This window comes from Elgaria multicarinata, chromosome 23 (genome assembly GCF_023053635.1).
Source record: "Elgaria multicarinata webbii isolate HBS135686 ecotype San Diego chromosome 23, rElgMul1.1.pri, whole genome shotgun sequence".
NCBI lineage: Eukaryota > Metazoa > Chordata > Lepidosauria > Squamata > Anguidae > Elgaria > Elgaria multicarinata.
This window is the reverse complement of record NC_086193.1, coordinates 12153456-12178023: the sequence shown is the minus strand read 5'-3', so window position 1 is coordinate 12178023 and position 24568 is coordinate 12153456. Positions and strand designations below refer to the sequence as shown.

The window sequence follows — 24568 nt, the reverse complement described above, 5'->3', positions numbered from 1 at the left end:
TGTGGTCCAGGCGTCAGGAGGGGAGGGATCCAGCCCAGAGCCAAATGACACGGCGTGCTGCTGAGCCCGGCAGCTGGCCAGTTGGCCGCTGCGGCCCAGAGCTCCTGGCAGGCCGCCCCGGGCGCGTATGCGCGCAGCTGTGTCGGCGGCGTTGCGTCATTCCCCCCCCTCGCTCTTGATGAGTCTGCAGGAGTGCAAGCCTCCCTCCTTCTCTTCTGAGTCGATCTCTCTCTGTGTGTCTCTCTCCCTTTTCAATCCTCCTCCTCCTCCTCCTCCTCAAGCCCCACCCAGCATAATGTGCCTGTTCATGTGCGCCTCTGTGCGTGTGGGATAAAAACTTTTCCAGCACCTCCCAAACATTAAAGAAGCCACAGGGCAAACAGTGGGACACTTGGGCGAAGGCAGAGGCTGCCACCGGAGACGGATTACATCCACCCTTTTTTCTTGTCTTTTTTTTTACTTTTGTCTTCTTGGCTTCTTTTTCTTCTTTGAAAAAACTAAGGATCTGGAATTTTTTCCCCGTTTTGTTTTGTTCCTTGGTCTTTTCTAACCCGTTTGGAGGGGGCCCTGCTCACCCAAAGGATCCCCGCACACGTTCCAGGATCCTCCAGCAGTCTGAAAGAAGGATACGATATAGATATATAGATATATTCGCCTGGGGAGAAATTTCGGATTCTGGCGTTTCTCTCTTCGGTTTCGGCGAAGAGACACCCGACGGATTCGGTGAGTCCATTTCGATCACAGTGCCCTTCTGGGTGACGGGGGGGGGACTCCTCTTTGGATCCTCGTCAGCGCTTGAACCCTGCGCCCTTTGATCCCCCAAATTTAGTGTGAGATTCCCCTGCGAATCAAACAAAGAAGCGAACCCATTTCGGGCTGTAAATTCCGTGTGGCTGCTTCGCACTGGCAGCGATCCAAGCTTACCTGGGAGTAATCCCCATTCGATTCAGTGGGGCTTCCTTTTGAGTAGATGGCTGGGAGGGGGGGTATGTGTGCTGAATGTCTTCCAATGCACTGTTTTCAACGCTGCTCCTCTATGCACCTACCTGGGAGTAAAGCCCATTGGACCCAGTGCGGTTTACTCCTGAGTAGACGATGCAGGGGCTTGCACTGCGTAACGCTCTCTCGCTTCAATTCTCCCTCTGTCTGTCCCTCTCTTTCTCTCATCCATGCATGCGCCCCTCCAGTAGATTTGGGGAGATTCCCTAGATATTTCCCACGTTGTTGCCTGAGCGAGGTTAAACAAAGAAAAGGTATTTTAAAAATGAGATTTCTTTTTTTAAAATGTCAATGACTGCGCACGTAAAACCCCTCACCTTTGGATGGTTGGTTGCCATCTCCTCGGGGACGGATCCCTGTCCATTATTTCCGTGGGGCTTCCTCCAGAGTAAACATTCGTAGGCAAGTCACAGTGCAACCCTAGACAGGCCTGTTCTAAAGTAAAAAAAAAAGCCCAGATTCAATGGGGTTGCTCATCCCCACCGCCCAGGAAAAACTGGGCCGAGGATTGCCAGCTTACGTGCGTGTAGGATTGGGGCCTTGAGTCCCAGGAACCACAAAAGAACACAAGGAAGAACTTACCCCATTGGTGTGGGGAGGGCGTTTGAATCGATCAGTAAAGTAGGGTGTGTGAAATCGATCAATAAGGAGTGAACCCAAACCATTGGGGGGCCCAGAAGAACCCATAACGTGTGGGTGACCTCCTGGTAGAAGCTAGAAAGGGTGGGGGGGGACAATACCCACAATTCAACAAAAACTTATTTATTCTCCTACATGGATTCCAGAGCTGAAGCTCTGTGTGTGTGTGTGTGTGTGTGTGTGAATTTGGGCCAGAGTGGGCGACGTCCGCCTAATCCTCCTTCCCTAGATTCCCCACTAACATCTCTACTGGGCCTATGGAGCATGTGCAGAGGGCCTTTCCCGAGCGACCGCGACCTTGCAGGCCAGGGCGGTGGGAGAAAGCCAGCAAAAAAGCAGCCCTCTTGAATGCGGGCGAATGTTCGCCCCTGCGCAACCACAGCTTTGTTTGCTGCTGAGCTTTATCAGCCCAAGCGACGCCCCCCTGGCTGCCCTCTCCCCCGCCCCCCACCCCAGCGTGGGGGCTGGAGACCTTTCAGAAGGCACAAACCCCCGCCAGGAAGGATTTGTTCGGCAAACGCCGAAATTCGTCGGGGGGGGGGAGAAAGCCACCGAATATGCATTCTCTTTCTTTCTGGAAGAGAGGGGAAACGCGCACCTCTGAAAACGCGCACCTCTGAAAACGCGCCCCTCCGAAAACGCGCCCATCTGAAAACGTGCCCATTTCCCCCCAAATTTAAAACCGCACAGCGATGGCCCTGTGTTTTCATTTGGGGGAAGCGTTCCGCTTCACCACTGCCATTGCGGCTCCCTGTTCCGAGAGAGGCTTCGCCCCCTGGCAAATTTCTTTCAAGGTGGGGGGGCATATCATGGCTGCTGTGAGTCTCTCGTTCTCCCCACCGACCCACCCACCCACGCCTTGCCGTGTATTCTGCCCACGTAAGCAAGGGCCGTTCAGTCCGCCCGCCTCCCCTGCCATTCTTCCATGCTCAAGGGGCCTCTGTCCATTCATCCATTTTCCACAGCGGGGGCTGGTAACTGGGCAGGGGATCTGAAATCTAGCCCGATCTGTTTCCCCCTCTCCGCACCCCAATTTCGGCGCTGATCGGAGGCTGGGGGAGTAGACCTTTGTATCGAAAGGACGCACACCCCTGACCACGTCAAGAGAGCATGACCTCTAGAATTCCCGGAGGGGCCGCTGGGTTAGTCTGTTGCAGCGAAACTGGCAGCAGTGCCTGCCCTCCAAACCCTCCGCCGTGACCTTCTGCCCTGGAAAAACCCACACTCCCCACTGGAATGTGTGGGGAGACGCCTTTGTTTACGTCCTCTGGGGGGTGAGGAACATACTCTGTATGCGCTCAGAGGTGCGCCTCTGCGCTTCCTTTTCGGAACGCCCAGGCATCCCCAAATACACACACACACATTTCCTTCCAAACCAACCAACCCCCCCCAGATGCCGCCTCTTTTCAGCGCTCTCCGGCTGGGGTCGGAGTGCAACGCCCATCTCTCTTGGCCAGGGATGCTGGTTGTTGTAGTCCAGCCCACCTATAGGCCGCCAGGCTGGGAGAGAAAAGAAATTAGAAACGTCTGTACACTGGAGGAACACACAGAGAGATGTTTGAAATTCTTTGTCTAGTCACCTCCCCGAGAACAGGAGGGTGGTTCTGCCGGCAAACTTCTCCCCCTGGAATTATGAAAGTCTGGGGGCGGGTGGAGTGGGGGGGGGTCAAATCTTCCCTTGCTCCTTTTCTGTGGAAGGAAATTGAAGAGGGAAGTGGGCGATTCCAGGAGATGTGTCATGGAGGCCTTCAAACCGAAGCAAGACAAGAAGACGCCCCACTGGGTGAGGCCATGGACTCTTGCTTGTGCGGGGAGGGGGCATTGCAGCCCCCCCCAAGAAACGCCCACGCTTTCGGCGCTTGGCCTGCCCACACAGGCACCCCCCAACGCCGCTTCGCCTCCTGAAGTGCCAGGAATGAAAGATCAGGTGTCCCCTCTCTCTCTCTCTCTCTCTCTCTCTCTCTCTCTTTTTATTGCTACGGGTTATTTTCCGAGGGCTTGCAGCCATCACTTCCTGCTAATCCTGCTGGTCTTTTCGGCCTAGAAAATGCCGTGGGCGTGGGTGGAAATTCAGGATGCCGAAAGGCCACGGCAAACTTTCGGGTCACACTGCACCCCTCTTTGACCGAGGACGGTGAAGAGACCAGTGAGACCCGGAAGCTTGTCTGCTCCTTCGCCGGAGTTGGGGGGGGGGGATCGCTCACGGCCTGTCAGGTGCTAAGTCTCCTTGGGCTATAGCCATGGACTCTGTTGGCGACAGCAAGGGCTTGGAAGAGAGCATCTCTGGGCATGAGCAGAGTGCATTTCTCCCCTCCTGCTTCAACAAATCCCTACATATCTGCCCTTGCAGATGTGTGTGTCTGCGTGTGTGTAAGCACTCCCAAGTCACTTGGTGGTAGGGCGAGATTTCAGCACAGAGACACAGCTATTGGCTTGTTTATCCCATACTTTTTCCCCCCTGAATCATACTTTATTTTATCTTACTTTTCCATTATTCACTAATAACCACTAAATGTCAGTGAAGGAGTGTGGAGAAATCAAGAATGTTGTTCCATTCCCTGCTAAGGGCACAGGAGCACGGAAGTTGGCAACCCTCCCCGAAAACCTCCCCTTCAGTGTAGCCTTAGGGGAGGTGGCTTCACAGGCTGCAAGCACTGAAACCCAATCTTTGGGCTTCTGCCCTTCCCACAGGCTGGCATGCTTTGATACAGCAGGGACGCTGTATCCCCAAAAATAACCCCTCGGTGGTGTTTCTGCGTCCTGCTCTTTTGAAATGAATGACTTTACCAACCGTCTCAACAAGATCAGGTTGCAGCGGTAATTCACTCTGCGTTTCCCCCCCTTCAGCATCTAAGCGCTATCCCTCAGCCTCTCTCATCCCTCCATTTTAATTTGGCCAGCCGCTATGGGCGCCAAGTTCAGAGACCCACGGGACGCTTTGACGGTACTGGAGCCACAGCCGCATCCACGCGCGCCGATGCTAATCCGTGCCAAGTTGTTTGTGTGATCTGCGTTGGCCAAATACGCTTTGCAGTTGCCCGCCGCGACGGATCCCTGCAAATGGGTTAAATCCGGTCGCTGAAAATGAATGCTTGGAGGTGGGGCAATCTGGGAAGGCTCTCCTTCCAATCACAAATTCCTTCTAAGCGCACTCAGTTGCACCTGGCCCCGGATGGTGGATCTCAAAACCCAAGTAAAACAGAGCCCGCAAAATGTATCTCTGCATCAAAAGGAGCATCTCTAAACGGAGACGTGGGATACTCTATTTCTCCGCCCCATGGAGCATTTTGGTTTTTAAACTGTAAGCCCCTAGGGGAAAGAGACCTTCTTCGTTCTGCTTAGGAAAGCGGAGCTGCGTAAATAATACAATCATATTTTCTTCCACATCCTGCTGTCCCCGTCCCCTGGATATATGTTATTTATATCATTTTAATTTCAGATGTTTTTATCCAACAAGTTCAGTGCGGTATGCCTTCTCCTCCCAACCCCCTCGGTCCTCACAACAACCCTGCGAGGCAGGTTAGAGTCACAAGATGGTGACAGGGTCAACATCGGCCAGTGAGCTTCGTGGCTGCGGGGAGAATTTGAACCCAGGTCTGGGCCCACCCCACCGCCTTGGCCAATCCGCCTTGGCGTTCATATCTTTGTTTCTGCCAGCAGAGGGCGCCCTTGCTTTGCTGACTCATTCCTGCTATTAATTTAGCTATTACAAAGGAATATCCCTGATTTCAATTTAGACGTCGTCATATCGGTATAAGGAAAGGCAGGCTCAAACCGTGAAGTCTTTTCTTTTAATGTAACAGCAACCATATCAGGCGGTCGGATTCACACCTCGGCTCTGATACCGGGCCTCTTAGTCGCCTATTTGAAGAAAAGGAAAACCAAAGATCTCAAAAACACCCCAAATTTAAGACCCAAAGGAAGCAAGAGGAATTGTACGCTATTGTCCCATCTTCAAAAAATAATAACCAGGTTGCATTTTGCAGCCGTCTAACTCCCGTTACCAATGGGGGAGGCAGAGCAGACGGAACAAAAGAGCAAAGCCTTTTCTTGAAAAAAAAAATTATGCTAAATTTAAATGTTCCCAGCTAGTCAGGTCATTGAGTGTGGGGTGTCAGCAAAAATGCCAAGCTGAAAGGCCAGAGACGCGCTTGATTGGGCCTGCTCAGTTTGGCCGACGCAAGCCGCTGGGGTGATGCAGGGAAGCGTTCGCGATCCGGCGCTGGAGAGACCCGTGCCTCTCCAAAGCTTGCGCGTTTGGTTGGACATCGACCTCGATCAACAAGACCAGAGAAAGATGACCTGTTTTGCCTACTCCCACAGGGGACTACCACGGCCTTCTCTAACTCGGGGCCTTCGAGATGGGTCTTGGACTACAACTCCCATCATGGGAGTCCAAGACCCATCTCGAAGGCCCCGGATTAGAGAAGGCTGTCTACGATTAGAGAGCTTCTGCTATTGGGCGGTATAAAAATACAATAAATAAATAAAATAAATAATATGATTATTGCTGTTCAAAGACTTCACTGGACGCTTTCCGTAAGCTTTCATGGGGACTAGGAACTTACTTGTTTTCAGAGAGGGAGATGAAAGCAAAATGTCCCAATGCTTCACTTTCGGTCGCACGTCTCCTCCGAGACCTAGGGAGGCAACCCCAGGGAGGGTTTCATCACAATTTCATTGACGCAGCAGCAGCGTTAGAAGGATGCTATGCGAATCGCAGATACTACTTTTCAGAATGTACCTCAAAGGGCCCAGTCCTTCTCAGAAGGCAGTCCCATTGAGTTCACTAGGGCATGCGGGCATAGGGCTGCAGCTTCCTTGGAACATCTGAAGCTGTTACACACTGCAAATCTCCAGGCAGGAGGAGTAAATTGCTCAAAAGCAGCAGTCGGATTTTCTCACCTCCGGCCAGCGGGTCAGACTAGATGACCTCTCGATCCCCTGTATGGTACCATAATATAGCACTTTCTCATCGCAAGAATGGGGGCAAGCAAACAAACAGGAAAAAAAACCCCACAAAAAACCATCCTCCACGACTTCAGGGCTCTTTGCTCTGAGTATCCCCTCTACACACAGCCTATGTCTCAAGGCAGCATGATATAGTGGTTAGAGAGAGTCTAGACTAGAACCGAGATGAGATGTGCACCCAAATCTCCACTCAGTTACGACCGCTGGGTGACTTTGGGCAGTCTCTCTCTCTCTCTGATATTCTCTCTCTCTCTCTCTCTCTCTCTCTCTCTCTCTCTCTCTCTCTGCTTGTGTGTGTGTGTACTTAAGCAACCCCGCAGGGCTGTTGGTGTCAGGTTTGCAAATGAAGAAGGTGATAATATAAATGTAATTAACAATAAAAAGGACACTGGTGTGCACAGGGCAGAAGACTCCTGTAGCCGTCTTGGATGAGGTAGATGGGACTTGTAGTTTATACAATTCACAATAGGCTTTGCAGGGCCTTTTATACCTTTTTTAAAAAATAGAACATTGATTCAGACTGGGCTTGCTGCCAAGTAAATGTGTTTGAGGACTGCAGCCGTAGAATCTCAGTCTGGCAAAGAGTTCTGTGTAGCTCCGCAGGTGTGCAGGGTTGTTCTAGGCCGGGTTTCCCCACATTGAGAAAAGGAGCTAAACCCTCTTGCTGCTGCTATGGTGGTCGTGGCGGTCCTTCCGAAAGGCAAAATCATGTCCTCGGTATAATATTCATGGATGCTACACAGAGATTAATGCCTAAAGCTCCAGAGACCAACCCAGCGGCGCAAGCGGGGGGGGGAGGCTGAGGCACTCTGTGCATGCCCCATGGCATGCTGTTCTTTCTTCTTTCTCTTGTTCTGGAGTCCCCACATGGCTGGCGGAAACACACTGGGAATTGTAGGGGTCTTTTTCTGTCTAAACACGGATTGGATTTTATCCTACGTCTTGCTGCCGTTCACAAACGCAGCATCTATGGATTGTCTCCTGACCTCCAGAAAGAGAGAAAATTGGAAGCATTTTCGGCACCCCTCACAATCAGTTCTCTGGGGGTGCAATTCCAGGGCTCTGCTGGGGTTACATTAATTTCGGGATATCTCCGCGCAACGGGGCCTGTCCCACACGATTTGCGTATTATATCGCTACCATCTGTCTAAAACAAGCTTCCCTTCCTAATCCCAGGGGTGTGGGGACCCCAGGGGGGGTGCAGCAGAGTGAACTCTGTGCATGCTCAGAGGCTCCAATTGTCAGCAACCCACATGCACCAAGGCAGAAACCAGACTCTCAGGACACATTTGGGGGCTAAAGGCCTGGATGGATGTGTTGGTAGGGAGAGAAAGGAATCCATTTTGCGTTGCCAGGGGTGCTTTGAAAGAACCCTAATTAGAAATACCCCCCTATTCAAGGTTGTTACCCCCAGGGTAGATGAAAGATATGCGAAGAATGTTTAGCTACCCTGAGGGTATGTGGGATGTGTTCCACATGACAATGGGACATAGTAGTACTTTTCCTCTCCTTTATAAAAATGCACCCCCTGAAACTTTACTAATTACAACAATAATGCTAATTAGAATAAATAAATAAATAAATATAAATAAATAATGATGGTGCTATATAAATAATAATAATAATAATAATAATTAGAAGAACAATGCCAGCCTAATTTATTTATTTCAAGTTTCTAGCCCTTCCTGTTCTCAACACAGCTGCAGTTGGGTTCATTTTTAAAAAATCAGATGAAGGCTGCAATTGTGTATACATTTTACCCATCGAGGCAAGAGTAGGTTTTCATTCAATCCGGCGGGGCCTACTCCGAAGTAAACTATCCACAGACGCTGGAGAGGTCGTTATACCTGGGAGTAACAGCTATTGCAAACAGCTACCTCTGTATTTACTCTCAGGTAAATGAGTGCATTGCAGCCTTTAAAATGAATGCTGCTTTAATTTAATTTTCTTTTTTAAGACTATGCTTAACCTAGGTTTTATTTATTTATTATTTATTTATTTATTTATTTATTGCATTTCTATACCGCCCAATAGCCGAAGCTCTCTGGGAGGTTTACAAAATTAAGACCATTCAAAGTATAAAACAACAGTATAAAACCATAATATAAAATGCAGGTCCCTCTGTTTGCTGGTGGGCATAGTGGTTGCAAGCTCTTTATATTTGTTTTAAACAAATAAAATAAATATTACGAAATAAATCAATCCTCTTTGCGCTTTTAATGACATATTCCACTTTTGCAAAACAAAAAAGACTAATTTATACGTCTCTTTCTCCCTCCCTCCCTCTCTCTCTCTTATTTACAATATTTATTTTGTTTATTTTAATTTTTGTGAACCGCCCAGAGAGCTTCGGCTATTGGGCGGTATAGAAATGTAATAAATAAATAAATAAATAAATAAATATTCTATTTTTAATCCCACCCTCTGCCAATTAATGTTCTCGGGGCAGATCACAAAAGCCTAAAAAGCAATATAAACGGTTAATATATATATAAATGCTATGCAGATACTATTTATTATGTTATTGCCGTCTACATAGCTGTATGTAGAGGTGTGGGGGTGGATATATAGATAGATCAGGCACACACGCCCCCATCTTATTCTTTTATAAAGCTCTTTGTTGTAGAAATAATATATTATGAATGGAGCCCTTTAAAAGAGGAAGGAAGGAAGGAGGGGGGGCAGGTATGGGGGCGGGATTCGCAGAAGCGTGTGGGCGGAGCGAGGGGGGAGAGAAAGAGCCCTCCATCCTGGTTACTTCCAAAGCCCCGCCCATTATGGCTTGATCGCGGGAGGCGGGGAAGAGAGTGAGGGGAAGAGCCGACGTATCCGGTCTGCCTTCCACGTGGAGGGGGGAGCCGCGAAGCCGCCCGCCATTGGCTCACCGCGCTGGCCCCTGGGCGTTCGGAGAGCGCTGATTGGCTGCGGCCGTGCCGGCCGAGAAGGGGAAGAAAAAAGAATGAATGGGGAGGAGGGGGAGGAAGCTCCGCCCCCCGTTTAGAACGTTGATACATTATAACTTTTTTTCCCCTCCCGTCTTCTTCTTTCATCTCCGGCGCCGGTTACTTTCACACCAGACTTCGGAGCGGCGGCGCCGGAGCCGGCTGCTGCGCTGCTGTGTGTGTCTGTGTGTGTGGAGGGGGCCGGTCACGGGTTCGAGCCCAAGGTGGGGAAGAAGGAGATTTTTTTTAAAAAAAAAAAAATTAAAAACCTCCTTTTAAAAGGAGGTTTTTTTGGGTTTTTTTTTAAAGCCTCCCCTTTTCTCATTGTTTTAAGAAAAAAGCGGGAGGGGCTGTATTTTGGGGGTGGGAGAGAGGGGGGGGACAAAAGACAAAGGCGAACGCACAAAGAGAAAAGAAGGGCCAAAGGAAGCGGAGTGACTCCGGAGCCGTGTGAACGCGCGGGGTGGGGGGAGGCGAGGCGGGGAGGCGAGCGTCCGTCCGTCCCTTTGTCCGGCTGGCCTGTGTTCAAATCCTGCCCTCCTGCTGCCGCCCCAGGTTTATCGAATGGACCACCAATCTACCCCCAGGAGCTGCAGCCGGGGGGGCCCAGCCTGCGAAGCCGTCCAGAGCGAGCCGTCCATGAATGTTTTCGTCCACACGACCACCGGAGCCCGGTATGAGCTCTCTGTGCCCGTGGAAGAGACGGTGGAAGGTCTGAAGAGAAGGTTGTCTCAGCGGCTCAAAGTCCCCAAGGAGCGCCTGGCTCTCCTGCACAAAGAAAGGTAATGGAGCGGCCCCGATCCGCAATAAATACAAAAAAGGGGGGGCGCGGGGTTCGAATCCTCCTTTTTTTAATCGAGGGGAGGCTCGTGGCACGAGCCCTGGGCAGGGTCTACTCGCGAGTAAACCCCGCGGCCCTCCCTGGGGCAAGCGTGGCTCTCGGATCGCAGCGCGTCTGGTGGGCGTGGGTGCAGCGGGTCTACTCGGAAGCAAGGCGCCGTGAGAAGGGGGTTTCGGATCCCCAGCCGGGGCGGGGGAGGTTCCCCGTGCGGGTCTACTCGGAACCGAGCCCGCCTGGGTTCGAGGCGGCTTACAGCCCGGGAACTGCGTGCCTGGGATCCTGGAAGGAGGGTGGGGGGGGTCTACTCAGAAACAAGCCCCGCTGGGCTCAAGGGGCCTTAATCTCGCCCACACACACACAAGCAGGGAAAGCGCATGATAGGACTTGCAGTCTTCATGCCGGGAGCGAAAACTTTAAAAGTATTAAAAAGTGGGAAACGTCGCAGAACCTGAACCGGGTAAAGTTGTGTCATTTCTGGAGTGCATTTGTGCGTGTGTGTGCAACAAAAACTCGCCCCTGTGCACACACTTATTCCTTGTACTTTGCTGTGTATTATAGTTCTCCACTGTTTTTCCTCTTTGTCCCCTAGTTTATAAATTTGTTTGGTATGTATTGAGATAGTTGTTTAACAATCGCACCCGTGTATAAATATGTGTGTGTGTGTGCATTTCTACACAATGCAAAACCGGCGGAGTTTCCTTTTGACATGGGGCGATAAGCCAGGTAACACCCCCCCCAAATCTCTCTGTGTCTCTTCCCCTGCCCCGATTTTGCCTTGTTACATTCTTTTCTTCAAAATAATTCTTTAAAACCAAGATCTAACTTCCCCCCCCCACAAAAAAAACTAGCTTCAGTGGTTCCTTTGATCCGTTTTTTTACCGGGGGGGGGGCTGTCCTTGCAGGTTGGACGAGTTATCGCGACCTATTGATCTACGCCACCCCCGCCCCCCAAGTCAAAATCCGTCTTGGCCTCTTTTTTTCTTGATTTTTTAGAGGGGGGGGGAATAAGTGAGCCTTACTCCCCATAAAGGGCTGTGTAGGGATTAGCTTAGGGTTCTCTTTAGATTCTGTGTGGGTTCCCCCCCCCCAAATTGCCACCTCCTGGTCTTCCGCTCATGAAGGTGTCCTTTGTTCTAAAGCTTTGGGTAGCGTGCAAGAAATACACGCCTCCACACGCATGTAGCCGGACCATTGTGACACAGACCTGTTTATAAATTGCCATGCATTGGGGAGGACATTGCAGGGATCCCCAAGGGAGGTTTCCCTCCCTGCCCCCCCCTCTGCAAAGGTTATATATTTTTTGTAGGGAGGGGGCAGAAATTTAATTGCAATTGTGACTTCCAAGGATCAAGGTTTGCATCAAGCCTGTTTCTTTGTTTAACTAAATCACACACAAGATGCAAAACAGGTTTGCCCTGGCATGAGAAAAACCCGGGGTGTGTGTGTGTGTCTCTCTTCTTCCCCCCCCCCACAAACTGGACCCCCCCTCCCATATTTCTCCACCTTATTACTCACTCACTCCCGCCTGGCCTGTCTTTCTCTCCTTTTCTGATCCAGACTTTAAAAAAAAAATAGACTTGAATCCCGAAATGGCCTCTTTTGTTTGCTTTTGACCAAATAAAAAAGGGAAATTGAAAGAAGAAGAAAAAAAGCTCGTTCGTTCGGGGGTGGGTATGTTTTTTCATTTTGTGCTTTTTTCCGATTCCGCCCCACCCCAGAATTGAGGAACCGGTTCGAATTTAGAGAAATGCACTCCAGTTTGGGACCGTTTTTTTAAATAAATAAATAAACAAACAAACCTGGTCCTGGAAGCGGGGGTACTTTATTTATTTGTTTGAGGGTTGATTCATTTCTTTCCACCACCCCCCACACACAAATTCTGGAGGGGGGGTATTTAAAAATCCATCGCCTCCTGTCTGTATTTTATCCCCCCTGAAATGTCTATATAGATTGCCGGTTAAAACTGTTCTGTTGGCTCTTTGTCGGCCCAATTTTCGGAGGGGGGGCGATTGGGAAAAGAGACTTTCTTGAGGGATGTCTGCCGGATGCTCTCCATCTATCCGGGGGCGGCAGAGAGAGAGAGAGAGAGAAAGACTTCTGATATTAATGTTTACATAAGAAGGCGGAAAGACGAGAGACCATGGGTTGTCACGTTTTTTGGGAAGAGGGCCATCGTGGGGGGGGGGAACCTTAAGGAAAGGTGAACCCTCAAATGTAGGGGAAATCCTTTTCTCCTGAAATAGGCAAATAAATCTTTTTTTACAAAAAAAAACCCAAAGAAAACAATTAACACCCAATCCATTTTTTAATTATTTTTTGCATCTCCCCAACTTCAATTTGCGTGAGGAAGTCTTTTGTAATATGTGGGCCGTGTTCAAATTTCCTGGAAGTAACGCTTTTTCTTTCCTTTTTTTCCTTCACCCGCCCCACCTCTTTTCCTCTTAGACGTCTTAGTTCGGGCAAACTGCAAGACCTAGGGGTTAGCGACGGAAGCAAGTTGACCCTCGTACCTACAGTCGAAGCTGGATTGATGGTAAATAATGTGTTTCCCCACACACACACATCCTCCAGTAACACGAATACACCATATCTTCAAGATTTGCTGTTTCATTAGTGGTTTCTAAGCAGAGGCTGGAGGACCACCTAGCAGGGGCGTCGTAGAATGGGGTCAGGCTAGATGACCTCCAAGATCCCTTCCAATTCTTTGCCCCTAACAGCATTCCCTTATTTTATTTAATCAATTGATATATCACTTACTAATATTCAAAAGCCTTGGTTGAGGGGATTTATTTATTTACATTCATGATATCCCCGCCTATCTTCCATGGAACTCAAAGCGAGATACCTGGGCCTCTTCCTTACCCCGCCCTCGCATTTTTCCTCTCTACAACCCTGTGAGGTAGGTTTAGACTGAAAGTTGGAGCGAAGCAGGAATTCGGTTTCTCTTTCCGCCGTGGCCATCAATATTTTTGTGGGCCTTACAAAGGCCTCCACAAGCGGTCACCCCAATAATTTCCGATTATTGTCCAAAAGAAGAGAAGAAACTCCCATTCATATTTTTTTTCTTCTCTCTCTTCCTGGTCGCCTAGAGGCGATCCTGAGTTGCTCCACAGGCGACCAGGCGAAGCGGAGCGTCGAAAAGCCTCATTTTCTCTCCTTTTTTTATTGCCTTCTGCAGTCGCAAGCATCCAGACCGGAACAGTCCGTGATGCAAGCGTTGGAAAGTTTAACAGAAACTCAGGTAAGGCTGATGCAGAGTGACGGAAGCGAAGCGTGTTCCTGTAAGCGCTAATATGTCTTCTGCGGACTTTGCTTTGTGTTGTACCCCCATCCCCAAAGAGAAAAGCGGGATCCACAGAGATCTCTGCAAGGAAGTCAAATGAAAGGACTGCCGTTACAGAGCTAGGACTGTGGTTTTCATGGATTCTGGGTCAGCGTTTGTTTAAGGAGAGAGGGGGCAAAAAAAATCAAAATACGCTGCCTTTGCAAGATTCTAGTCCACAGGGAGGCCAGAAGATTGTGGTTCTTCTGAATTCTGGATCAGCGTGTTCAAGTCCATAGGGAGGCCTGCATTCCCTTTCTGCTGTGTTTGCTCTTCTTTGCGGTCTTCCATTTCCAACCCCCCCTTTTTGTTAATGGGGGGGGACCCCAGTAGGGTCTTTGGTGCGGAGAATGTAGCGAGCGACAGGCAACAAGACCTTGAGCTGTTCTTGAGGGGTGGGGTGTCAGAGGGCACCCCCCCATCCTACACTGTGGGCGAAGATCCGATAAAGCCACCCCCCAAGTTGTTATGGGGCGGGGTGACTTTTAATTTTTATACTCTGACCCATCAGCAGGCCTGCATGGCTAATACTCCTGTTTCCTAACCAGTATCCATTTTGAGTCCTCCTTAGAGGAGACCCATTGGAACGAACGGGGCTTAAGGGCAATGGAACGGGTCTACTCTGAGGAGGGCTGACCTTGGGTATAACCCAGTTGTTTGATTTTTAGCCAGACCGTGGGTTCGATATATTGGTGAAGGGAGCGTGTTCGGTTTCGACATTATGTTCTGTCGGCCAGGCCCCTCTAGGTGGGTTGGACTGTAACTCCCTTCATATCTGGGGATGATAGAGCTTGTAGTCCAAAACATCTGGCTTGAAGAAAAACTGCTCTAGCTAGATAATTTCGTTGCACGTTATGCTTCTTCTTTTTCCCCTTTAATCCAATTCTCTCCACCCCCAAACCTTGAGGGCAGAAAGTTTCTTTGCCATTATAAAAAACAACAAAAATCTGTTTATTTTTTTCAAAACATCTGCGTCGGATCCGGTAAGGGAGACCAGCAGGGAAGGTGTGATTCCCTCACCCCTTAGAGATGAAAATTATTGAACTCCAGACAGACATAACTCATCGAGTAGTCCTGTAAAACTGGGTCTTTGGGGCTACCGATCCGAGATGTTACCTGGGAGTAAGCCTCGTGCAATGCAATGGGACTCCCCAGGAAGCACGTAGAGAGGGTGCCCCTGTAAGAAGGTGGCAGAAGGGTGCGTGAAATCTTTGGTGTTGAATTTCTGTCGCTCCCTCCGTATTTGGCTTTTGAATTTAGCTGCCTGACCTTCAACTCCCCCTCCCAGAAAAATATTTATTAAGTGCACATTTATTTAGGTCTCAGAGGGGGTGGATGGGGGGACCAAATGCATTTGAGTCTTCGATTCTCCCCAACGAAACTTTGTGTGTGGGGAGGGGGTTTCTTCTCTCCTGGACACCCCCCCTCCAAAGCCTCCCTGCCCTTCCATTTCCCCCCTTCCTCCCCTTAACTCTGCCCTTGCCTGCGTCTTCGGGTTTTCTGCACACTCAGCGTCACGCCTGAGTCAGGCTTTGGGCGATGGCAGCTTTTCTTTCGTAATCCAGCCTGGGTGTCAGTCGTCGTGCGGCCCCCACCCCACAATTCCCTTCCCCGCCCCGCCCCTGATATATTTACGCCTGTCCGGTTTGTAATCCTGGCTGAAGATGTTGGGGGTTTTGGAACCGAGAGATTGCAGCCGGAATGGGGGGGGGTGTTCTCTGCTACTGCAGTGTTGCGTTGATTCTGGCACGGTTTCCTTGCTTCCTTTTGGGGGGGGGTGTTGCAAAACCAGGAACTGGGGAAGAGGGAGAGGGTTGGTTCCTCTCCCCCCCCCCCCATTTTTGCTGATTTCCTTTTACATGGAGACGGTTTCGAATTTGTTTACTGCTCTCTCGTCTCTAGCCCAGGGAAAAAGTGGCTGCAGCAACGGGCTAGCCGGGGTGGGTGGGTGGGACACTATTGATGAGGGGGTGCGTGTCAGGAATGAGTGGCGGGGGGGGCGCGGCGGTGGAGACAGAGCGCCAGCCGGCCATCTGTTGGCAGCGGGGCTGTCTTTGATTAAGTTCCTTCTGTTGCTTGCATTCCTTTCTTCCTTTCGAAGGCCTCTGCAACATTTCGGTAGCAGCGCGCTGGGTTTTTTGGAGGGGGTGTGTGAATGCTTGCTTTATTGTGTGGGGAGGGGGAGGCCAGCGTCCCTGTTTCCGGGCGGCAGAGACACTTAGACCCCCTGGTTATCTGGAATAGTTTGACGTTGGCCCTTAATAATAAACGGAAAAGAACCCGACGAGCCTTAAAGGGGCCACGGTAAAGCCACGAAGTTGTGCTCGGCTTTGTAACGGAGGTGAAAGGAAAAAGCAGCGGGGAGGGAAGAGGAAAGCATACCAACTGAAGCGCCAGGGGTCCGACTCGTTAGAAGGAGGCTTTTTATTTAAATCAGCACTTTATTCGGACTCATGAGGACTAGTATCTCATTTTACCTTTAAGGAAAAGACCTTAGCTCAGGGTCAACCCAGCGTCTGTCCTGGTAGAAGGTCGCTTCCTACATGCCAATGTAACCTGGCACCTTCCCGGCGTGTTTGTTGATTTATTGATTTGATTATTACCCCACCAAATTTGGGATAAGTGCTACGCATATGCGCAATTTCAGGCCTGACGATTCTGAACTGCCTCCCCAACAAACCCAGTTTTGGCCCTGAAGACTGTGGGGGGCAGCGGTATGGAGGGGCTGTTAAAACGCCACTAGCGGCTGCCTTCCTGCTAAGATAGAACGGTGGGGCAGGGAAGGTGGCTCGTTCTTTCCTCATCCCTCCCCACCGCCCTGTCCTCTACACACAATCGTTTGTGGATCAGTTGGCAGGAAAAAAATTATCTCCCCCACTCCGCACCCGCTGCCCTCTTTTTTCAGTGAGAAGGATCTGCCAGTTCGTGTTAGTGGGGTATTTTGAGGTGGGGGGAGAATCCCCATCCCTCGTTCATACGGCGGCAGGTTCGGAATCCACCAATGTCATCTTTTAGTGACGGTGGCCAAATCCACTTCCTTTAAAATGACGTTCCCTGCCCGCAACCAGGTGCCCTCTCAGCGTTTTGGACTCTACCCAGCCCAGTGATGGGACTTGGAGTCCAAGCTTTTGGGTGATGGGACTTGGAGTCCAAAACCTCTACAGGGTGCTGCTGTTTTGACTGGGGGAGATGTTTTAAAGACTCGGTCTTCAGTCATCCCTCTGGTTAGAGAGGGTGGGGTTCTCTCATTTGGTGTATATTGCGGGGGGGCGTACATCCCTGTTGTATCCGGTTAAGGCAATATCCCTACATTATTATTATTTCTCTCGAGCTCAGGAAAAGGCATATTATGTGTGGAGGGGGGGAAAATAAAAATAATCTTTTGAGAAGTGTTTTAGCTGCCCCCAGATAAAATTCCTTTACAATTACATACCCCCCCCCCCAAGCCCCATTTTTCTCCTTTTTCCAGTTAGGAGGACGCAGAGCGTGTCCTCATACCTGGGTGAACTTTTGTTTTGGGGGGGGGGTTCCTCTGGTGTGTTGGGGTTTCTGCTCCCTCTTGCCTCCAGATGGAATGCCATCTCCCTGGCCTGCATTGCCAATCCCCTGCTGATGTGTTGGCTGGGGATAATGGGGTTTGTAGTCCAGCCGGCCTGGAGGGGGTTGCTGTAACCCCTGTAGGGGGAAGCAACCTGGCTCTCTACAGGCGTTCTTGGCCTGGAACGCTAACCATCCACACCCAACATGGCTGATGGTTGGGGAAGATGGAGATTGTAGTCCAAAGAATCCTGAAAGCACTGTTTCTCGCCCCCCACTCTGGTGCTGTAACCAGTGACGCTAACCAGAGCTGTGCACCATTTTGAAAAGGGGGGTCTCTTTCTCACGCACCCCCCCCCGGTTTCCCAAACAGCTGATACATCACAGGTGCGCCGTTGCGTAGACTCGAAACTCCATGCTCCCCGCCGGCCAGGGATGATGGCAGTTGCATTCCGATCAGTTTTGAAGTCTGGGTGGCTTGCCGCTGGGGAGTGCGCTGCAGAGGCGTGGGTGCAATGTGTGTGTGTGTGGCCCCCCCCCACGAACTCCGCAATCCCACGTACCCAGAGCATCAGGGCGGGAGAGGCGGGTTACTTCGGGGCGAAGCGCGGCGTTGCGTAGAACAGCGTTGATTGTTCTCTGAGTCATCTCTCGTTTCTTGGAACCGGCATTTGCTCTCGGGTTCCGTTCAGAGGCGGTCAATTAAATCCTTCTTTTGCTCTCCCTCCTCTTCCCTGCCCCCTAGTGCCAGTTCCCCTGGGGGGCTTGGGGGGGTCTAAATTCAAGGGAAGAAAGGACGCTTCAAACAGTTGGCAGCCTCTTCCCACAGTGGCCATCTCTGCCTTCCTGGAGGTGGTTGTGTTCTCAAAAAGAAAAGGGGGAAATCTGTATTTTTTTCTCTCTCCATGCCTCCTCCATCTCTCGCCCTGCCCAGTTCTCTGCCACCGTTCGCTCCCAGGCGAGCACGGCTGTGCAAATGTTTATTCCAGGCGTCTGCCCCGCCGCCCTCGGACCTTACCCATACGGCTCCAGGGGCGGGGGATGAATTCCCTCCCTTCTCCAAACCCATTTCCTTGCACCGGGGCGACCTCTGAACATGTGCAGAGCGCGTTTTGCCCCGCTTGCCTCCTTGTGACCCGTAACCTAAGCCCGGGAGGATGTGTCTACTACCAGCCAATGGCTGGTTGGTTGTCTGTGGGGGGGCAGGGAGAAATTCAGTCTGCCTTTTCTCCCCACATCCTGTTGAAAGGTCTGGGGGGGGGGGTGTTTCAACATGTCCGTAGATGGACCTTCTTCTCCCCCGTCCGTTCAAATAAAATCGCATTCGAGCAGCGGCAGAACGGTTATTTTTAGCGCCGCTGGGGGCTTGTGGCAGCGGGATGTTGAGGGCCGGCCTGTGTTTTTATGACGGTGTAGGGTGGAGAGACAGAGAGGCGTGGGGTGAGCGTGAGTCAGCCAGGAGGGCCGGCGAAGATGTCTCTGCTGACTTCAAGTCGGCTTCTGACGTCAAAAGAAGCTGGAGGAGAGAGAAAGAGAAGCCAGGGAGGGGGAGGCTGAGACGAACAGGACAGGGCGGTGTAGTGGTTAGAGCCGAGCGGACCGACTGGTGATTTAAACGACCTGTACGGGGGCGGGTGGGCTTCAGCCACCTTTGTGGGGGTGGAGGAGTCCGCTAGAGGCTGTTTGAGTTTGTGACGGAAAGCGGCGCTCAAAGAGAAAAAGGGATTGCGCAGAGGCGCAGTCTCGTTCCCCAGCAGGGAGGGCGGATTGGGTCTAGTGGGGGCCTTTGGCAGCTGGCTTTTTTCCCCCCTTTAAGGAGGCAGAAGTGGGTTCAGTCGCAGTAGGGACCTGGGCAATCTCCCCCCCCCCCCCGGTCCCATCCTTCTATGTGCCTCAGTGACCACATCTGCAAAATGGACGCACGGCACCATGGCTGCGTTTTCCTTTTCTTTTTTGCACGGCCGATTCAGGGTTTAGCAGCCGTCTCTCGCGCCATGTTTTGGTTGGTGCGTCGTCACACACACACACCCCGTAATGCGGGACCCCCGCGCGGCAGAAAAAGGCGTGGCGTCCCTCGAACCCGGGTCCTTCCCTCACTCCCAATTTCACCCTATTCTACTGGGGCGGGGGTCTGAGAGATCGCGTGTCAGGGGCTCATTTCGGCCGCCCTGTGCAAAGAGGCGTGGATTAACATGACTCCGGGACCCTAGCAGAAACGCAGCAATAGTGTGGCGTGGAGGGATTTCGGTCTGGGCGGGGGGGGGGGGCGTTTTCCCAGTTCCTTCTCTGCGCGTGGTATTCCCATCTGTCTGCTGGCTGAGCCCTGGCAGAACAAAGAAACCTGCTTCCATTCAGACTGCAAGAGAGGATTCCTGCGGTGGGGGGGGGCAGGGAACACGCACTGAAACGCTGTGTGCGTGCGCATGCGCGCATGGGGGGGTGGAGAGACTCTGCCAGCTGCTCCGTCTCCTCGGAGCCCGCTCCATGCGCCGTGGCGATTTGCGTCGGGCGAGGGGGGGCAGCAGTCTTTTGTTCAGCCGGCGGGGGCGGGCGGTGCATGCACGGGGAGGCCGGGCAAGTCGTGACAGGCACCAGTGGGGGGAGAGGAAAGCCTGACGCAGGCATCCTTTCACCGCCAGGCCAGCGTAGAATTTCGGGACTGCTGGGAAAACGTTGATTTATCTGGGGCCAGGAGGGGGGCGGCCTTTCCCCCCGTGGAGTTAAGAGGTGAAGAGGCTAGTCCTGTGGGCTTGTGAAGGGCGGTGTAAATTCGGGGGGGGCGCGTACGAGGGCGGCGTAATCCCCTTGCCTGCTCCACTGGGGCGCAGCGGTGAGAGCATTAGAGGTCCGGGTTCGAGTCCCCCTCATCCATGAAGCTCACTGGGTGACTTTGGGTATTACCTAACTTTCAGCCTAACCTACCTCACAGGGTTGTTGTTAAGATAAAATGGGGAGAAGGAAGAGGAACATCATGTCCGTGGGATGCTTTTCGCCTCCCCAGTTGGCAAGGCAAGACAGATCTCTGCCCCTGCAGGCTTACAATCTAAAAATCACGGACAAAGCAGGTGCTAACCTTAACCAAACATTATATGCTAAACAACAAGAAAGTTATAATGGATTTATAGCGAAGTTTTCATATTAAAGTAAAATACAAAAAAAATTTTAAATATATATATATATATATACCGTATTTCTTTGTTTGTAAGACGCACACTAATTTCAGTATCACCAACAGAAAAAAAAGCTTTGATTCTAAGATTCTAAGACGCACCCCGTTTTTAGAGATGTTTATATGGGGGGAAAGTGTCTTGGAATCGAAGAAATACGGTATATATATAAAGAGCACTCACAATGTACAAGGGGTTAAAAATGCAATATAAAAGTATTGTATCGGGCTACCTCTTAGGAATCCTGTCAATTTCTTCTTGTTTGAAGAAATTGTCTAGGGGGTACACCTCTCCTGCCATTGGAGGCTCCATTCCGGGTTATGCAGGGCCCCAAAACTAAACTGTGCTTTCTTCATTGCTGCGATACTTTGCAGCTTCGCTGAAACGCCCCAGTGTTTAAAGCTGGGCCAGCTACAGGGAGGGCATGCGTGCCTGCCTGCCTGCCTTTGCGTTGTGACTTCCTGCAGCAGTGAGTTCCCTTGGTTCATCTCCACTAACGAGACATGTGGGGGTGTTTTACCGGAACTGCCACAGGCCTTTACCATATATGTTGGGGACAGAGGAAGGAGGAGGCAGAGAAGGACAGGACGCAACCCACAGATGAGAAAGACAAATGAAAGGTTTAGCAGGGCTTGCACTTTGCACATGCTCCTCAGGCCCATCCCGCCTGAGCCCTGACAGCTGGGAAGCAGTACATCCCGACGCCGCGTTTGCGGGTTCCTGTGTTGCGCGTTTGCGTGTGATTCTCTTCCTCCATTCATTATTCTAAATCTGAAAGAGCAAACCGGGTTTCTTTCTCTCGCCTTCTTTTGGGGGGGGGAAGGCATTGCCGGCCCCCCCTGTTTAAAATCTTGCACAAGACGGATCTTCGTCTTCGCCCCTCCTTGCCCGGTGTCCGAAACTCACAGCTTTGCTTTCCCGCCCACTTCTTCCTTCTGTGGCTTCCATCTGGCACGCACACACCCGGCGGCCTGCATTTCTTAGGGCCGCTGCGTTCCCACGGGTTACTCAGAAGCTTTCGGGGGGGGGGCGAGCTTCCGTTTTCTGCAACAACGGAGTAGGAATGGGGCTTTTTTGTGGAGGGTTGAAAAGGTGGGAGAAGGATTCCGGCGCAGCTGGCTGTGGCTCGATCTTGTTTCTTTCGCTGACATTTCCGCAGTGTTAAGCCTTGAGGGAGGGGGCCCTCGCAAAAAAGCCCCTGTTCCCTCCCAAACGTGAGCGGCTGACTTCGAGTAAGTCTCAGCAGCATGGATTCTTGTTGTTGTTGTCGACGTTGTGGGTTTTTGTTTTTTTTTGGAGACTGATGAACTTAAATAAACCAGTTGTCCGGAAACGTCTGACTTCTCTTTTTTCCTTTCGCTGTGGCGGAGGCCTTCCCGCACTCTGTGCATGCTCATCAGATTGTCTTGATCGTTTTGTCCCGATTCCGGGGGGGTTCTCAAGCATATCTTTTTTTGCTCAGCCGAGCTACTAGCTGGAGGGGCAGCCTCTGTGGACGGGATTACCCCATGAATCATAGAATAGTAGAGTTGGAAGGGGCCACTAAGGCCATCAAGTCCAACCCCCCCCCCCCGATCAATGCAGGAATCCACCCTAAAACATTCCTGACAGATGGTTGCCCAGCTGCCTCCTGAAGGCCTCTAGTGTGGGAGAGCCCACAACCTCCCTAGGTCACTGGTTCCATTGTCGTACTGCTCTAATCGTCAGGAAGTTTTTCCTGCTGTCCAGCTGGAATCTGGCTTCCTTTAACTTGAGCCCGTTATTCCGTGTCCTGCACTCTGGGAGGATCGAGAAGAGATCCCGGCCCTCCTCTGTGTGACAACCTTTTAAGTATTTGAAGAGTGCTCTCATGTCTCCCCTCCATCTTCTCTTCTCCAGGCTAAACATGCCCAGTTCTTTCAGTCTCTCTTCCTAGGGCTTTGTTTCCAGACCCCTGATCATCCTGGTTGCCCTCCTCTGAACACGCTCCAGCTTGTCTGCGTCCTTCTTGAATTGTGGAGCCCAGAACTGGATGCAATACTTTAGATGAGCTCTAACAAGGGCTGAAAGGAGAGGAACCAGGACCTCACGCGATTTGGAAGCTATACTTCTATTTATGCAGCCCCAAATAGCCTTTGCCTTTCTTGCAGCCATATCGCACTGATGGCTCATATTCAGCTTGTGATCTACAACAATTCCAAGATCCAGAGGACGCCCTCCCATGGACTAGCAACTTAGCTTTCCTTTTTGTTTATTTAATTTCAACAACAGCTTGTCGCTTTGCACACCCTTTTCTCAGATGGCCAAGGGGGGTGAGGTTAGGAAAATAACTCAGTTTATTTAATTTTCTCTCCCTCAAACCCCACAGCCATCTCCTTTCCCTGTTCAGTTAGCAACAATAACACTTCCAGTTTAAAGTCTCTGCCCGCGTCCTTTTCTTTTTTCCCCCCTTTTAAATAAAGCCTCCACCCTCGAGAAGCTGAACCCCACCTGGTTAAGCAAATATTTACCGCCGTCTTTCCGCTCTCGGCCTTGCAGCCAACTTGTCTTTGAACCCTCCCTTCCCCAACCCTGGGCAGATCACTTGGGCGTGAATATTAGGGTTTGTCCAAAGTGAAGCCCTCTCTAGGGGCGGGGGGGGGAGGCGTTGCCCTGGAGAAATGGAAGCCCGCCAGCCTAGTTTGACTCCGCATTCGCCAACCGTCTCTCCCCCCCCCGCCCCCATGTGGCCGGACGACTAGAAATTCACCCAGTGCTGCTCTTGCCCCAGCCAGAACGTCAGTCATAGTGACTGAGCTGCACCTGTTGAACTGCAGGGGTACAGGCACAATTTAACGGACCCGTCTGGCAAAGCTTGCAGCTGTGGGCCTGCAGGAAGCTGTGTTGTGAGGTGGCAACCGCACTGCATTCAGAGTGACTTGAGGGGGGGATTCTCGAAATGCGTTCACTTGACTTCGTTTCTGCGCAGTTCCGCAGTCCCGTTCCCAGACGTTTTGACGCTGCTTTGTAACTCTGCTTCTCCTTCGAAAGAAAAATAATAGCATGGTTTAAACGTCGGCTTCTTTTCTCCCCCCTGCTCAGGTAAACGACTTCTTGTCGGGACGGTCGCCGCTGACCCTCGCCCTCCGCGTCGGGGATCACATGATGTTCGTCCAGCTGCAACTCGCGGCCCAGCAGAGCGGCGCTCAGCTGCAGCACCGCCACGTGGTCGCCAGCCGCGGGGAGCCAACTGGCGGCGCGGCACCACCGACGACGCCTCTGGCAGCGGCCGGACCAGCCGTCTCCGGCTGCCGCCCGCTCCACGGCAGCGGCCCGGCAGCCTCCGGTTACGCCCGGGTCCCCGCAGTGCCCGCTTGCCCGCCGAGTCCCCCCGCCTCTCCCTCGCCAGCTCACGCCACGCCTATGTACTGTAGCCCCGCCCACCCCACGCCCGTCACGGCGGGGATGTTCCGGTCGCACGGGGCCAGCGCACAAGCCGTGGGCAGCAGTGGCAGCGTCTCGCCGTGCTCGGAGGTGAGTGGCGGGTGTGCCGCATTGCCGTGGGGATGCGTTCTTGTGGGGCGAAGAGGAGAACTCGAGAGCCAGGACTCCTGGGTCCAATTCCTCCCCCCCACCCTGCCCGTTTCCTGCCTACCCCGCGACAGTCCGTTGTGCAAACACAAAGCAGATCCTCTCCGAAGGTGGCGTTCGTCGCAACGGGGAGGCAGTTTGCACGGGGGTGTTTTAGTCAGGTGTCCCCCGCCCTCCCGGAAAAAACCACAAACCACGGAGAAGTTTGTATGCGCTGCACGTATTCCGTGATTTGCGCAAGCAGCGAGTTCGATACCTTGAGGAAACGGCTGCTCTTAAGTTTTATCCCAAACCAACGCAAGTCTCTAGTCCCTAATGGCCGCCGAAGTGCAGCAAGGGTCCCTTCGGTCTCTCACCTTACCTCAGAGGTACGCAACTTGGGGGCAGCCCAGATGTCTTCGACTACACCTCCCATCATCAATGGTTTGGGATGATGGGGTTTCTCATCAGATGCTTGGGATGGCAAACCCCGTAATCCTTAACTGGGTGGAGGTGATGGGCATTGTAGTCTGACGCACCTAGCTTCCCCTGCTTAGGTTGCTTTTACAAACACTCCCCCGCCCTGACTTGACTTCACAAGCAGGATTTTCGCCACCCACCC

General features: G+C 51.7%; 1 protein-coding gene across 2 annotated transcripts in view; it reads left to right on the top strand.

Moving 5' to 3' along the window:
- The first annotated feature begins 220 nt into the window (after positions 1-220).
- The window catches only part of MIDN (midnolin), a 40136-nt gene continuing 15788 nt past the window's right edge, over positions 221-24568 (top strand). The window contains exons 1-5 of one of the 2 annotated variants that reach the window (XM_063147148.1): positions 221-723; positions 10107-10333; positions 12838-12925; positions 13571-13633; positions 23479-23910. In XM_063147148.1, the coding sequence (XP_063003218.1) occupies positions 10116-10333; positions 12838-12925; positions 13571-13633; positions 23479-23910 (801 nt within the window). In that variant the 5' untranslated portion in view covers positions 221-723; positions 10107-10115. Of the gene's footprint in view, positions 724-9700; positions 9776-10106; positions 10334-12837; positions 12926-13570; positions 13634-23478; positions 23911-24568 lie in introns of those variants that run through there. The other variant, XM_063147149.1, reaches the window with a different exon arrangement.